At 56.1% G+C, this 16,007-nt stretch overlaps 1 protein-coding gene and 1 long non-coding RNA gene across 6 annotated transcripts in view; one reads left to right on the top strand and one right to left on the bottom strand.

The window, feature by feature from the left end:
• Positions 1 to 16,007, top strand: part of KIF21B (kinesin family member 21B) — a 50,166-nt gene that overhangs the window by 7,186 nt on the left and 26,973 nt on the right. For all 4 annotated transcript variants that reach the window (XM_043569114.1, XM_043569116.1, XM_043569113.1 and 1 more), the window contains exons 2-13: positions 6,489 to 6,711; positions 7,040 to 7,222; positions 9,558 to 9,707; positions 9,791 to 9,925; positions 10,324 to 10,491; positions 10,831 to 10,946; positions 11,462 to 11,657; positions 12,787 to 12,976; positions 13,986 to 14,049; positions 14,156 to 14,374; positions 14,712 to 14,793; positions 15,244 to 15,361. In XM_043569114.1, the coding sequence (XP_043425049.1) occupies positions 6,489 to 6,711; positions 7,040 to 7,222; positions 9,558 to 9,707; positions 9,791 to 9,925; positions 10,324 to 10,491; positions 10,831 to 10,946; positions 11,462 to 11,657; positions 12,787 to 12,976; positions 13,986 to 14,049; positions 14,156 to 14,374; positions 14,712 to 14,793; positions 15,244 to 15,361 (1,844 nt within the window). The remainder of the gene's footprint in view (positions 1 to 6,488; positions 6,712 to 7,039; positions 7,223 to 9,557; positions 9,708 to 9,790; positions 9,926 to 10,323; positions 10,492 to 10,830; positions 10,947 to 11,461; positions 11,658 to 12,786; positions 12,977 to 13,985; positions 14,050 to 14,155; positions 14,375 to 14,711; positions 14,794 to 15,243; positions 15,362 to 16,007) is intronic.
• On the bottom strand, positions 392 to 3,129 carry LOC122476455. 2 transcript variants are annotated; one of them, XR_006295495.1, is made up of 2 exons: positions 2,690 to 3,129; positions 392 to 953 (listed from the first exon to the last, which is right to left on the bottom strand). It is a non-coding gene; the product is annotated as an uncharacterized LOC122476455 (long non-coding RNA). The 2 variants fall into 2 exon arrangements; XR_006295496.1 differs by lacking the exon at positions 2,690 to 3,129 and adding an exon at positions 1,562 to 1,886.

The raw sequence follows: 16,007 nt of genomic DNA, 5'->3' as shown, positions 1-16,007 counted from the left end.
CTGGGCTCTTGTCTCCATGCTTCTCCATGCTCTAGGCTTCGGCTTTCTTAACTACAAAACGGGGAAAAAATGCTTTCCCAACAGACTGCTCGTGGCGCTGCTGGCAGCTGTTGGTAGGATCAGTCCGGAGATTCTCGGAGGGGATCATTTTTCTCCAGTCCGACCTCTCTCCTGCCCTGGTGCCGGGTTGCTCAGTAGATGCAGTGGGATTGGGCAGAGTCAGCTTTGGTTTGAATTTCATTTCCACCATTATGAATTGTGTGACTTTGGGCTTGTGAAATTTCACCTTCTGAGCCTCAGTAAAATGGGGGGGGGGGAATGGCCCTTGCTTCACAGGGCGGTCCTAACACATTACATGTGTTCATGTATGTAAATGAGCTTGACACATAGGTTCTCAAAAAATGTTAGGGTTTGTTTGTCCGTATCAGACACGGCACGGAAGAAGCCACAGTGATACCAGTGACTATGATTTCGGAGCAAAAAGATTCCACAGACTCCCAGGCTCCCCTTTCCAGGGCTTAACAATCTTTGCAGGCAGGAAGTTCTTTTTGCTAGCTTATCTAAATCCCTCCTGCTGTAGCTGAGGTCCCCTTTGATCTGGCTCTGTCACTGCTGAAGAAGAGCTGGTCCCCGGCAGGTCACAGCATGGCTAAGTGACTCGGTGTGCCAGGCAGACTAGGAGTCCCAGTGCTCTTCTCTGTGCTCCCTGCCCCCCACCCACACTTGCACACAACAGCTCAGTTCCAGTTTACCCGTGCTGCCCTGTGGTTGGAGCCAGGCAGACCGCTTGGGGCTGGGCAGAAGGGAGGTCGTGGCATCTGCCCAATCTCAGGCTTGAGGGCAGCACACCTAGAGACCAGGCGATGAACTTCCTCATTTCTGCATTTCTCCCCGGGCTGTTCCACTAGCCTCTGGGGGCTGCTTTTCAGGATTCCAGAACGCCATTAAGGGTCCTATAGAAGATAAAAGCAGATAGACTTATTCCCCCTGGGGTCTCTTCCAGAGGGACTACTTATGCTGGTTATGTCGGCCATCTGAGGGGTGATTCCAGTCCAAGACCCTGGTTCTTCTCCAAGCGTTTGAGGCAGAGCCTGGCAGGAGGGTGTCTCCCAGCCTGGAAGTCCCCAGAGTGCAAATTACTCACAAGCATAGCTGCTAACATACTAGTACTCTCCAGCTCTCCTCCTGGACTGAATCTTTGGGGCTGATGGCTAGTAAAGGTAGTCTTCCTAGAAGAGCTTATACTTTATCAGCTATGTGACCTTGAGCCCAGTTAATTTCCTCTGAAGTCTCATTTGTAAATTAGGGGCATTAGAATGAAGAATGATCTAATGTGCAAAAGCATTGTGGGTACAGTGTCCAGCAAAGAGGCAGTCTTGCCTCATAGTATGGTGGTTGTTACTAACTGGAGGAGTTGAGTAAGCGGCGATGTAAAGGGGTTCCAGGTGCCAGCAAAGAAAGGCGTCAGGAATCACAGACCATACACCACAATTGCAAGAATTTTCTAGCACTCTGGAACAGTTAGTTCTTGATTAGTTATTTTAATATCACAGGCTGTTACCTCTCAGTGACGAGACTCTTCAAATAGAAAGCACCCTTAAGAGCTCCGGGGACTGAGCTCCTAACTGGGGGGCAATTCAAGTTAAGAGCCCAGGGAAGGGCCCTAGCCAGCTGATGGGGTGGGACTAATTTCACCTGAGATGCGGAGCCAACCCTTAGGAGCCCAAGGTCACTGGGCGGAGCCCCTGGGGGTAATTGGCTGGCTCTGTGTGATGTCACTGAGGAAGGGGCGGGGGCGAGGGGAGCTAGCCTCATCCTACCCCTCCTAAGCCAGGGGGCAGGGTGTGGGGGCTCCGGGCAAGTTACCCTTCGCCGAGGGAGCTTTTCTCCTTGGCAGTCTCTCAGCATCCCCCTCCCCCCCCCCCCCCCCCCCCCCCCCCCCCCCCCCCCCGCGCCCGGGGCCTGCCTCCTCCCGGTCTCCTCTGTCCTCCCCTTCCGTCCCGTCCTCCTGGCTTCCCAAAGAGCTGAGGAACCGCTGACCTCAGCTCTTCCCGCAGCGCCGGGCTCGGGTTCGCGGCCTTTGTCCCGCCGCCGCCGCCGCCGTGGGCACCGACGGGTGGGGGGCCGACCCCGAGCCGCCTGCGCGTCCCTCGGCCGGTGCACATCTCTCCGGCGGTGGGGGAAGGATATTAAAATACCCGCCCACATCACACCAGTCCCTGCTCAATTGTGAGCAGAGGAAGCCCAGCGGCCACGCGCCCGTGCCAGATCCTGCCTCTGAAAAGCCCTGGGCCCTTTCTCTTCGCTCTCGCGCCGGCTCCCACCGCCGCTCGGTCTGCGGGTTGCCAAGCGGCGAATAGACCCGGCTCTGTTCCGGGAGGTTCCGGGAGCCTTTCTGCGCGGGGCTGTCCGGCCCGCCCCCTTCCCTCCCTGCCCGGACCTTGAGAAGCGATGGAGCGAGGCTTTGTAGGGGTAGGGCCTGGGGTGAGGGGCTCCCTGGGTGCGATTCTAGTGGTCCCCGGACAGAAATGACATTGGATGTGTGGTCCACAAACGCAGAGCTGGCCCCGCGGGCCATTGTCTGCCGATTGGAGTTTCTCAAAGATTGCATTAAATTATAGTTTATCTTGATTACTGAGTTTTTTCATACCCCCTTAACTTTTGCACTTGTGGCGAATACCTCACTCACCTCATCCTAGTCATGGATCTGGTCCACAGCTCCCGGAGTCTGTAGTTTACTTGGAAGACCCTAGAAATTGGTTTCCATCCCCGATCCCCCCTCCCATGCCCGCCAGAAGGAACAGGGCTGTGCCTGACTCCTATCCCTTCCACCCTGCAGTAACTAGAAAGCCTCCTCCTTCCCTTTATCTGGGGCAGGGCAGGGTGGAGTTGGCTAAGGGCAGCCCATAGAAGTGACCTCACCCATGGTGGGGCCAGGAGGGGAGGCTGCTGGAGGGGAAGGTGATGGAGTTCTTAGAAAGTTAAAACTGGGAAGAGATCTTCTAGGTGACACAGGAGGAAGCAGGGGCTCACGAATAAGGAGAGTGGGGGCCGAGCCTTGTCAAGGACCTCGGACTCTATCTCCCAGCCCTCTGGTCTCCGACCTGTGGGATGTAGGTTTGAATGCTACACTGGGTGGTGAGGAGTGAACCCCCAGACAGCTGAGACACAATGTCTGCCCCTGCTGGATTGCAAGCCCTGAAGGCAGGGCCAGCCTGGTGCCTGGCCAGGGTCATGCATGAGCAGACAGGTGTAGCAGGATTCCTTCCAGAGCGCCTCCCTGGCTCTAATGGTGGTGCTGTGGGAGGAAGCTTATCTATTGATTTGGGGATTGAGAGTTTCCCCGGGCAGGAGGTAGCTGGAGAAGCAGAACAGACTGCAGGCTTCATAGTCAAGCAGAGCAGGAATTGGTACCCAACTTCACTGTATTTACTCTGTGTGTGACCTAACCACTTCAAGCCTCAACTTTCCTCTCTGGAAAATGGGCATTGAAATCCCTAGCTCATTGCATCACTCAAGTGAGCTAGTCTGTGGCGGGTGCCTGGCCCAGCTAGCATATATAAAATCTTAATTCTCTTTTGCTTCCACCTCTAGCTACCCATTCAAGTCCCATTCCTAGGACCAACACTGTCTCCCTCTTCCGGGTCAGTTGCTTTGGGAGTTAGTGACTCTTTCTGAGCCCATGTCCTCTGTCCCCCAGCTTGTACCCTTTTCTCTGAGTAACATTGCTCACCATCTGCACCCTGCAAAGCACCCTGGTGCCTACAGGGAGCCACCCTGGGGCTGGCTGGTGTCTTGGCCTCAGAGGACCCCCACATCAAGATGTGCTGGGCCTCACATCCCAGGATAAAGACCCCAAGGGGAATGCCTGACTGACTCCACATTCCTGGACCCCAAATTCTGGAACCCCTCTTCGACATCCTCTTTCCCAGACTGCTCTTCTGCTAGCTCTCTGGTTCTTGGCAGGTGGGCTCCCCAGTGTTCTGGGGACTGGTCGTTGAAGGAGAAACTGCCCCCCCCTCCCTGATGGGCCCTGACAGGCAGGGCTGCTGCTCCCCCTCCCCTGCTCTCACTGTCTCCAGGGATCCTGATTCGATTTCCTCCAATCATCAGCAGTGCCATCTGCCTGGAGTAATTAAATGGTATTTGAATTGGATCCAGAAATCCTATCACAAGCAACCCACATGGTAGGGAGGGTGTCTTCCGGAGTTAGTGCTCGCCAGCAATGCTAGAAACTCCTCGGAGCCTTCCCAGGCCAGCCCCTGGGCTCACCTGGGAACATCTGGACGCCCTGGGCAGTAAGTGTTTGGCCCTGGGTCCCACGGGCCCAGGGGCAGAGCCAGGTCTGAGGGCCAGAGTCCCAGGTACCTACCCCGTGCCTTGTGAGCAGTGGCACTCCCCTCCTCTGGAGGTGCTGTCTCCCTGTGTACCTGAGCCACTCTTCCCCCACCCCGGCCCGCTGAGCCCTGCCCTTACTGACACCGCAGCACGGAAGTGTTGAAGAGGCCGTGCACACCCATGGTTCGAACCCCCACTCTGCTCCTCGCTGTCTGTGACTAGCCAGGCATCATGTCGTTTCCTCCTCTACAAATGGGGATGGCGGTATTCACCTCGGATGTTCTCTTGACGATCAAGAGGTAGTAAATGTCCATGCTTAGACACCCCCTGGCATAGAGTGAGTGTGAATGTGTGTGTCAAGTGCCACCCTTAGTGGTCGAGGTAGAATCGCTGGCCCAGTCCTCCTCCTGGTGTGGGTCAAGTGCTAGTCTGCACGTCTAGACAGGATGAGCGAGTATCAGCTGCTCCCTTCTCAGTCAGAAAACAGTTCAGTGGGGAGACTGGGAAGCTGAGTTCTAATTTCGACTTGACCTGGAACAGCTGGATAGGGGGGACAAAGGTGGTAACCTCCCATTGCCGGCAGCCTCGGCGAGGGGAGAGCCGCTGGCCTATGAGAACCTGTTGACGCCTAAGGGAAAACACTTCTGAAGAAAACCCAGGCCACCATCTGTGGTGTGGACTGGGCCTGGTGTAGCTAACTTCCCCAAACCCTCCCCCAGGGAGCTACCCCGCCTCCTCCCAGTCCCCTTTGACCCTCTGGCAGCAAAGTGCAGGCAATAGGCTGACGGGAGCATCTCCCCTGGCCTGCAGCTCTGAGTGGGCCTTGGGGCCGGGGCAGCCCTAGAAGGGACAGGATGGCGACTTGGTGGCCCTGGCTCTGTGGCTAGGCGCCCCTGCCTGGGCCCTGGTTGCATGCTGGCCTGGCCCGCTCATTCTTTTCTTCTCTTGGTAAATGTTGGCTTTGGAAAAGGGAGCCTGACAAGCAGCTCATTGTAAGCGCCTGGCTGATAGGGCTGGCTTGTGTGAGCCCATGAGCGACAGCGCCTAACCCACCCCCCTTTTACTTTAGGCATTTGGGAAGTGCTTTTCTGCCAGTCCCTACGGCGCATGCTCACTGACTCACACTTGGTTGCCATGGGGACCTTGCCATGGCAATGGCTGCTTGGAAGAGGGAGAAGAGGTGGCCGGATGGAGATAGCCCTATCTGTGGCTGGCTCCCACCCAGCCCTGGTGCCACTTTTCTTCCTCATTATAAGGGATCCCAGCAGGATCTGGGATTGGGATCCAGGCCTGTGGCAGGCCTAGTATCCCTTCTAGAGGTCTCTGCCCTTCTCAGCGGACTTTTGACTTGGCCTGCTCTGTCAGGGCTGTGTTTGGCCTGTCCCCCTTGGCTCCTGGAGAGGAACCAGAGCTGGTGCCTAAGAATGTTCCGCCAGGCTCTGGCATCCGAGAGGGGGCTCTGCAGCTGGAGGACTGTTGCAGCCCCTGCAGGCCTTGGCAGAGGCTCAGGTTTGCTCTTTAATTCAGTCCTGAGGGGAGCAGCCAGGCCTGTCCCTCCGGTCCCCACCCTGGTGCTGAGCCTTACCTCCCCAGCAGGGGGCAAGCTGTCTTCTCTTCCTGATCTGCGGGACACAAATTCTAGGGCTCTCCGCTCAATCAGGAGTGTGTGCTTTAATGTCGGACGTGGGTTTGGTTCTGTCATATCCCACTGGACAACCTTAGGCAAGTCACTTCAAGTCCCTCGGCCTCAGTTTTCACATCTGTAAAATCAGGCAGATACACACCTCACAGATTTATAGTGAAGAAGACATAAACTCATTTAGGTAAAATACTTTTAACACAGATCCAATATATACAGTGCTCAATAAGTATTAGCAACTGCTCAATAAATGTTTGGGTGATATTTTTACTGATATTGATATCATATTTGATATAATATTGATATTATTATTACTATTGTGGTATTATTACAAAAGTTGCCTCCATCCTCTGGGGAGGCTCCTAAGCTTCCTTCCTTCTCCTCCAGTTTGTGGGGGCTGTGGGGGGGTCTGGGGGAAGGGGAGGCTTGGCAGGCAGGTGAGGGGGAGCGGGGGGCCACAGCACTCCCCTGCTGGCTGGGTCCGACCTGGGGCTCTCCCCGTCCCTGGCAGGATTCGGCCCCAGCTGTCAAAGGAGAAGATTGAGGGCTGTCACATCTGCACTTCTGTCACCCCGGGGGAGCCCCAGGTCCTTCTGGGGAAGGACAAGGCCTTCACCTATGACTTTGTCTTCGACCTGGACACCTGGCAGGAACAGATCTATTCGACCTGTGTGAGCAAGCTCATCGAGGGCTGTTTCGAGGGCTACAATGCCACAGTGCTGGCCTATGGGCAGGTAAGCCGCCTCCACTCCCACCAAGGGCCACTCTGACCCCCTGTCACCCCACCCGGTGGAAGAGAGAGCCCTGCCCCCTCAGAGCAGTGGCAGTGGAGCCATGGTTTTGTCTGTTGTCTGAGGATGCTGCAGCCTGGCTAGCTATGGGAGGGAGGCTGTCAGAGGAGACTTCCACAGGGTGTGGCTGCGGGAGGAGGGAGGGGCCAGGAGGGACAGGTGACCCAGGCTGGGAGGTGAATGGTAAGGAATTCTGCCCGGCCTGGGGTCCAGGGCTTGCTGATGTCCCCCAGAGGGTGCTGTCTAACACCTTCCATCTTTGCGGGTGCAGACAGGGGCCGGGAAGACGTACACTATGGGCACTGGCTTCGACACGGCAACATCGGAGGAGGAGCAAGGCATCATTCCGAGGGCCATCGCACACCTGTTTGGGGGCATTGCTGAGCGGAAACGGCGGGCACAGGAGCAGGGTGTGGCTGGGCCTGAGTTCAAAGTCAGCGCTCAGTTCCTGGAGGTACTGTGGCCTCGTAGGGTTGGCAGGAGGGAGACTTGGGGGACAGCAAGACCATGGAAGCTGGGCTTACCCCCAGGACAGTGGAATGAGCCTAGGAAGCCGTGGCAGCACCTATAGCTGATAAATATCCTGCTGCTGGAAACATCCAAGCAAGAGCTAGAAGACCACTTGGTAGGACACTCTTAAGTGGTTTCCTGTATCAGAAGGGGCTTCAGTCGGGGCATCTGGGTGGCTCAGTCAGTTAAGCATCCGACTTCAGCTCAGGTCATGATGTCACGGTTTGTGGGTTCGAGCCCTGCGTTGGTCTCTGTGCTGACAGCTCAGAGCCTAGAGTCTGCTTCGGTTTCTGTGTCTCCCCTGTCTCTGCCCCTATCCTCTCTCTCTCGCGCGGTCTCTCTCTCTCTCTCTCTCAAAAATAAATGAACACAAAAAAAAGAAGGGGATTGAGTCAATGAGAACCTTTAAGATCTCTTCAAACCCTGACGGATTCTCAGCTCTGACACTTACTAGCTGTGTAACCTGGGGCACATCATGTCACCACTGCACAATGGTGGCTATAATATCTATTTTCCTTACGAGTTTTGTAAGGATGACACGGAAGCATATGCCTGGCACATAGTGAGAACTCCTCGGCTCTACCAGGTTGCTCCCCAGTCTCAGAGCGCCTGCCCTATCCCTTTCTGCTCTAGATCCTTCCTGACCCTCTGAGTCTTGTCTGACCCCAGGCCAGGAAGGTCCAACAGAAGGAGCTTTTCTTTGCAATAGTTCCTGCCTCTCTCTGGGAGAATGTCAGTGTGTCAGGGCCAGGATTTTGGCATCTGGGGGTTTTGGGGATGGAGGGAGGGATCTTCGGCCTATAAAGGGGCCTCTCAGAAGGGTCTCTAAGGAAGCAGGTAGACCTGGGTACTGCTCATAGGTGCCTGACTTGACCAGGCACCTCCTTTAGGACACTTGAACCAGGTGCCTTCAGTTCTCAGCATCTGAAGCTCCAACCCATAGATCCCCACCAACCCCTGGCACTGGGGCATTTGCTGGGTATGGAGCTGCCCTGGGCTCTGACTGTACCCAGGTTGTCCTCTGAGGGAGGGATGTGGCTCCAGCCCTCTGTAGGTCTTCCATGGCCCACCCTGCCCACCACACCACTGCTTCTCCCTCCTGGGCACTCAGAGCGACTGCTTTCCCCTTAGAGGACCCTGTATTTTAGATGTGAGAGTTTTTCTTTGTCCTTCTGGACTTTTTGCTTCTGATAAAGTGACTGCCTCTCTGTGTGTGTGTGTGTGTGTCCTATGGCTGTGTATCTCTATAAGCTTTTCCATCTCTTTGTTTTCTTCTTTCCTCTATCCTATTGCCATGGGAATCCCCAAAGAGTAGGGCAGTTCCTAGAAAACTCATGCCAAAGGGGGAACCACAAGGGGTTAAATGATGGTGCGCCTGTCTCAACAGACAGACAGACACCATGGCACCCACCTCTGCACCAGTCCCTTCCGTTTCCCCTTCCCCTTCCTGTGGAGTATTTCTGTTTCTTTAAGGCATCAAAGCCTCGGATGTCAGAGGGCTGCCGTCTGCCCCTCCCCCACAGGATTCTGTTGGCCGCTGACCAAGCTGCCCTGTCCCTTTTCCCATCCCCCAGCCCCAGCCCCCACCCCCAGCCCCGCCCCGCCTGGAGAATATGCCAACCCTTCAGCAGGTGAAGCTTTCCCTGCAGGGATTCCAAGCACAGGAATCTCCAAGATTGAGAGCATGTAAAATAAGGTGACTGCTCCTGGCCAGGTCACCTCTCCCAGTGGTCTCTGCAGGCCCTCCCCAGGATGCCAGGCCCCAAGGGCATGCTCTCCATGCCCACATTCCTTCCCCATTGGGAGGTAGTCGGCACCTCAACCCCCGGGGACCATCAGTCTCTACTGAGCTCTGCCTTTCCCTCCCTCATCTGAAACCACGTCCCTACCCCTTTCCTAGCCTAGTAACAAACATTATAGGATCTGCCCAAATCTCGGTCATATCTTCCCCATTTACATCTAGGACGTTGAGTCCCCTTGTCCCCTTTAGGTCATTAGTCCCTTGCCAAGACTGAAAGCTGCTGAATGCTGGTTGCTTGGGCAGTGGAAACAAAACCTCAATATAGTTCTTCCCAGGACCCAGCTGCCCCCCCCATACCTATTCAGGAGAAAGATCATGGAATCTAGAACCTAGAGGGCACCAGTGTTGACAGGTTCACCTCCCAGAGCCTCAGTTTCTATATCTGCAAAATGGAGCTGATTTACAAACGTGGGAAAGCCCCTTGGGGCTCCACACTATGTGCCACGTGAACCCAGCAGCTGTTTCTGCCCCTGCCCAGCTCTACAACGAGGAAATCCTTGACCTGTTTGATAGCACCCGTGACCCTGACGCCCGCCACCGCAGGTCCAACATCAAGATCCATGAGGACGGGAACGGTGGCATCTACACCACGGGCGTCACTTCCCGCCTCATCACCTCCCAGGAGGAGGTGAGTGTCCACTAAAGGTCCGGGACAGGCAGGGGCCGACTGCGTAGCTGGTCTCCTGTCCTCACGTATGCCTCCCTCCCCAGCTGATCCAGTGCCTGAAGCAGGGGGCCCTGTCCCGCACCACGGCCAGCACCCAGATGAACGTGCAGAGTTCCCGCTCACACGCCATCTTCACCATCCACGTGTGCCAGATGCGAGTGTGCACCCAGCCCGACCCAGTAAGGAGCCCACAGAGGCCCAGGAGCTGGCGCATTATGGGGGCTTCTCAGGAGGGCAAAATGAGGAAGGAGCTGTGGATCTGAAACTAGCAAATCTGGGTTTGCCTCTGCCACTTGTTGATTTTTCTTTTTTGTTTTCCTTAAGCCTCAGTTACCCACCTGTACAATGGGGTAACCATGCCTCTATGGTTTTGAAGACTGCATGAGAATCGGGCATGTGCAATTACTGTGCACTTTGCCAGATGCTCTGCCTGTGCAAGGGGAGAGGCGCCTGCAGCCTCCCTGGCTCTCGGCCCCACAGCGCCCCAGGCAGCAGTACTGAAGGACAAGGGCTGAGAGCAGAGGAGCAGCAAGGTGGGGCGAGGGCCAGGTGACTCAGACGCCGGCTTCTGCTGCAGGTGAATGAGGCTGTGACTGGGCTTCCTGAGGGCACGGCTCCCACAAGTGAGTATGAGACGCTCACTGCTAAGTTTCACTTTGTGGACCTGGCCGGCTCAGAGCGGCTGAAGCGGACGGGGGCCACTGGCGAGCGGGCCAAGGAGGGCATCTCCATCAACTGCGGCCTGGTAGGCACACGCGGCGGGTCACCAGCCCCAGCAGCTGGCACAGCTCAGTCTCAGCCCCTCTCCAGACCCTATGGCCCCTGGCTGCCCCGTCCTCCTTGGGCCTCTTGTTGGTTGCTGCCCAGAGCACCCATATGTCACTACTGTGAGGCCCTTGGTCCTTCACCCTCACTCTTGCCCCAGTTCCTGATTTCACCGAATGATCACATCTGCCTAGAAACCCTCTGAGGGAGCTTGAGGGCTGCTGGGTCATCAAGGCAGGTACAGATGGCTCGGGGCTGTCTTGTCCCGACTCCCTCTCTCCCTGAGTGCCTCCCAAGTGCCAGGGTCTGTCTCCCGCAGCTGGCCTTGGGCAACGTGATCAGCGCGTTGGGGGACCAGAGCAAGAAGGTGGTACACGTGCCCTACAGGGACTCCAAGCTCACCAGGCTCCTCCAGGACTCGCTGGGAGGCAACAGGTACCCTACAGCCAACATCCAGGGAAGGGGCAGGGTAGGCAGGAACCTCCTGGAGAATATCGATGTGAGGGTTTGATTCATGAGGACCTTGTGGATGAGGAGGCCTTCCCACTGCAGGCTGCGGGCTTGGGAGACAGGAGCCTCAAGATGCCGTATGACCTCTAGCCAACATGGTCAGACTCAGCTTCTTTGTCTGTGCAACCGGGAGAGATGGTCTCAAAGTGACAGAGCCCAAATGGGGTAATGGATGGGAACTACTAGGCAGACACAGAGCTGTGACTGGCGGTGACATATCACAACCTGCCAGCCGCCTTCACTGTGGGTTACCACCGTTGGAAGGAAGCCCTTGGCCAGGTGGTCCGGAGCCCCACATCCCAGGTTCTGCCCTGGTGAATGCCCAGGGCCTTAGGGCCTTAGGGCAGTAGGGGAATGGGTTGGGAGCTGCACCCTGAGGCGATGCTTCTGGGGGCCTGGCTGTGCTCCTCGAACCTCACTCTCCTACTGCACCCTCCCAGCCAGACCATCATGATTGCCTGTGTGAGCCCCTCAGACCGGGACTTCATGGAGACGCTCAACACGCTCAAGTACGCCAATCGGGCCCGCAACATCAAGAACAAGGTGGTGGTGAACCAGGACAAGACGAGCCAGCAGATCAGCGCTCTGCGGGCCGAGATCGCGCGCCTACAGATGGAGCTAATGGAGTACAAGGCGGTGAGCACACTCCTGGGCGCGGCGGGCCCTTGTTCTTCAGCGTCCCTCGCACCCCGCCACCACCTCCCCACCCTGTCCCCACCACGTCCTGAGTATCGGCTCTGTGCATAGGGATTTCCCTGGGTGAAGTGAGCACGGTCAGAGCCCCTAGGGTTTTAGCATACTAAGAGAAAGGAGGGAACTCAGCTTCTGTTGCATAGCTCTTAAGCACAGGATGGACGCCCTGCTGGGTGTTTTCATGTCCGCTGAATAGGCTACGTTGGACCAGATGAGACTCCTAGACTTTGGTACAGAAGAAGAATTGGTGGGGACCACATGAGTAGTCCAGTGTGCCTGGGGGCAGGGCAGGGGAGAGAGGTGGCTCTACTCCCTCAGGTGGTCAGTCAGGGAAGGCCGCATGGAGACGGGGGCCTTTTATATGGATTTTAAAAAGTGAATGAGATATCATCAAAAGCAAGTGGACCAGGCGTTCTAGGATGCAAATGAGCCATGTGCAAAGGAACAGAGATGGAAAAAATGGGTGCTTCTTGGGGAAGTGTCTAATTCCACACGACTGAGGCAAAATCAGTGGCTGCCTAGTAGCCCGTGGCTTGCATCTGGTACACGAATGGGCTTTGGTTTGGCTTGCCCTTTGTTTTAAAAGAATACAGCTTTGTTGTCTGCCTTTCTGAAAATCAGGAAATTTCAGTTTTTCCTGAAAAAGTTGAAGATCTAATAACATAGAGCACTAAGTTGGCTGGGGTAGCATATTGCTGCCCCCTTTTAGACTGAGTCTGTGACTCTGTTAGCTCCAGTCCCCACCACTCCCTGTTGTCTTGTACCCAGACTAATTTACTCATATGTGCCAACTGCCTGGGCCCTTTGAGGTTTTGGCCCTTGGGTTAGCACTTATGGTGGTATGAAGGTAGGTGCTGGAAAGGTAAGTCAAGGTAGGATTAGGGGAGGCTTGGAATGGCTGGCTATAGAATTTGGACTTTCTGGTTGTCAAGGACAGTATTGGGAGACAGGAGCTATGTTTTAGAAAACGTGAGGCAGGGGGAGACCAGCAGCACTGCCATGTGCATCATCAACCCCTCCCCGCACTACGTGCTCTGGCACCTGACCACCCCCTGCCTGCCCCTCCTCCCAGGGCAAGAGGGTGATCGGAGAGGATGGTGCCGAGGGCTACAGTGACCTGTTCCGGGAGAATGCCATGCTGCAGAAGGAGAATGGGGCGCTGCGTCTGCGGGTAAAGGCCATGCAGGAGGCCATCGATGCCATCAACAACCGCGTCACCCATCTCATGAGCCAGGAGGCCAATCTGCTCCTTGCCAAGGCCGGTAAGTTGGGGTGCACCAGGCCAGCTCGGACACCAACAGGCTGGGGCTCCTTCTCCCCATACCCACCCTAGGACATTAGGGAGGCTGGGCTAGCCGACCAATCCACACACAGATCGATGCATTTAAGCATTTTTTTTTCAATTGATTTTATTTATTTTTTTATTTATTACTTAAAAAAAAATGTTTAATGTCTATTTATTTTTGAGAGAGAGACAGAGCATGAGCAGAGAGAGAGGGAGACATAGATTCCGAAGCAGGCTCCAGGCTCTCAGCTGTCAGCACAGATCCCAATGCAGGGCTCAAACCCACTAACCGTGAGATCATGACCTGAGCCGAAGTCGGACGTTTAACCGACTGAGCCACCAAGGAGCCCCTCCAATTGATTTTAAACCTTTTTTTTTACAACACAAGTAATACATGAATACATCTTCCTTGCTTAACATGCATGCATAAAGTAGAGGTTAAAATCCCTTCTCACTGAAGTCTCCATTCCGTGTCTTCTCCACTTCTTAGAGGTAGCTCTGGGCACACTTATTTCTGGGCTTCCCATATTTTCCCATACCTTTGCTCCAAGTGTGGCTATGTATTCATATGGACGTACACACATATGTGTGTGTGAATATATACTGCCTTTTTTCTGTATGTGAGATCGTATGTGTTGTCCTGTGACTTCCCATTTTCACTTAGCCTTATGCTTTGGAGATCTTTTATTAAACATATAAATCTACTTCATTCTTTTAAGCTGTACAGTGTTCCATATGTGCCGATCATCGGCAGCAGCGCCTGCGGATGGCCCTCGGTTGTTTCCGATTTCGTGCTTTTACCAACAGTGCTTGTGTATATCTGTGCACACGTACGCATCTTTCTTTGATGTGGATTCCTTTTTGGGAAAGGTCCGTGTGTGCTGTCCTACCGGACGCACAGGTACAAGACCACCAGCTTTGAGCCGCAAGTCCTTACCCTTCGTTGTCTTCTTTATTGCCCTCTCCTTGCCCCCTTCCCCCTCCAGGTGATGGCAATGAGGCCATTGGTGCTCTGATCCAGAACTACATCCGGGAGATTGAGGAGCTGCGGTGAGTAGGCCCCAGCATATCTGGGAACGGCAGAGGGCCTGGGCTGGGCCAGGGCCCGGGGCGATGTCAGCTCACCTGGCCCCGACCACTTATTCTCCCCACACAGGACGAAGCTCCTGGAGAGTGAGGCCATGAATGAGTCCCTGCGCCGCAGCCTGTCTCGGGCCTCAGCTCGGAGCCCCTACTCGCTGGGTGCATCTCCGGGGGCTCCCGCCTTCGGGGGCAGCCCGGCCAGCTCCATGGAGGATGCTTCTGAGGTGATCCGCAGGGCCAAGCAGGACCTGGAGCGGCTCAAGAAGAAGGAGGTCAGGCAGAGGAGAAAGAGGTGAGTGGGGAGCCCCCACGTCCCGGCGGGCTCTGCAGGAGCCCTGCCACCTGCCTGTGTTTAGCGGGGAGCTGCCCCAGGGCTACTTGGGAAGTCTCTGAGCACTTTTGCTCAGGCTTTTGGGCAGAAGCCACTCTCCTTTCTCTAATGCTGCACCTTCCCCCGGGGAGAGGGAGGGTGGAGATTACCCAGGGTTCATTCTAGATTGGGGGTAGAGAAGAGCAGCCACATTCTCTGCAGAACAGGAACCCAGCCCCATCCTCCTGCCCTATCCTACCCCTACCACCCCCCACCACACGCTCAAAGCTAACCTGGCCCACCCTTCACTCCTGGGCAGTCCAGAGAAGGAGGCCTTCAAAAAGAGGGCAAAACTCCAACAGGAAAACAGTGAGGAGACCGACGAGAATGAAGCTGAGGAGGTGAGGGACCGTCCCTGTCCCCTCCCCTCTATGTGCTCACTCCTGCATCCCTACTGAGCAGAGGGGTCCCCATGGCTACCTTGGCAGGATGGGAGAGGGGCTTAGGTCTGCCCCCAGTTGAGTTGATCCCGGAGCTTCCTTGTATGGCTAACTGGTTGCCCTGGCATTCTGCATCCCTCAGTCCCCACCTCATTCCAAACGGGTGAGGCCGGGTGGGGAGGCTGTCCCCGGGCGGCTCTGCTCAGGCTGCTGGGGGTGTCGGGTGGTACTCTTTCAGGACTGGGGGTGGGTACAAGGGGCCCTGAGCCTGGTCTGCCCCATTCCCCACCGTCTTGACACGCCTGGGGCATTGTCCAGACTCCCTCTGCTTCTGGACTCCCCTCCCCGAGGCCAGGCCCAGCCTGAGTGAGGAGGGTCCGCGGGCCTCCCCTAATGGTGCTTGGTGCCCAGGAGGAGGAAGAGCGAGACGAGAGTGGCTGTGAGGAGGAGGAGGGGCGTGAGGATGAAGACGAGGACTCGGGCAGTGAGGAGAGCCTGGTGGACTCGGACTCAGACCCTGACGAGAAGGGTGCGTGTGCCTGGGCTGGGGCAGGGGGAAGCGACACGCGGAGTAGTAGGTGCGCGGGGTGGGCTGCCCGTCAGCCCTGGGCCCAGAGAAACTGCGCGGACCTTCCAGACTCAAGTCTCTGAGCCAGATGCCCCGAGGAGGGGGGGGGGGGGGCGGGGAGGGGAGGTCAGGCCCTTCTTAAGGGGGTCAGGCCTTAACTGAGTTCTCAAAGAGTGTGGATGTCCAGGGCCCGGAACTCCCAGGCGTGATATCGCCATCACCACCACCACCATCAACAAAGGCAATAGTAGTGATTAAGGATGGCAACGCTCATTATATGCTGGGAACTGCTGACCTTTGGCCTGGGTCGTTCAGTTCTCACTACAACCCCGTGCATAGATGTTAGGAGTTTCCCGCCCCCCCCCCCCCCCCCCCGCCCCAAGGTGGCAGATGCAGAACCAGGCCTTGAATGTAGGTCTGGCCGGTGCCAAAACCCACTCCTCTAAGTGGGGGCACCCACCCTATCAGCTCTGCCCTGCTGCCATTTCCTGACCCACAGCCTTCCTCCTCCACCCCGGCTGGGTCCCATGCCATCTATGACAGGTAGACGTTGGCCTCTGGGGCACAACAGGGATGGTGGGATGCCTAGACCACCCCCCCCCCCTCC

The sequence above is a fragment of the Prionailurus bengalensis genome, chromosome E4 (genome assembly GCF_016509475.1).
Source record: "Prionailurus bengalensis isolate Pbe53 chromosome E4, Fcat_Pben_1.1_paternal_pri, whole genome shotgun sequence".
Lineage (NCBI taxonomy): Eukaryota > Metazoa > Chordata > Mammalia > Carnivora > Felidae > Prionailurus > Prionailurus bengalensis.
The sequence above is the reverse complement of the archived record's forward strand: the minus strand, read 5'-3'. Positions and strand labels throughout refer to the sequence as shown.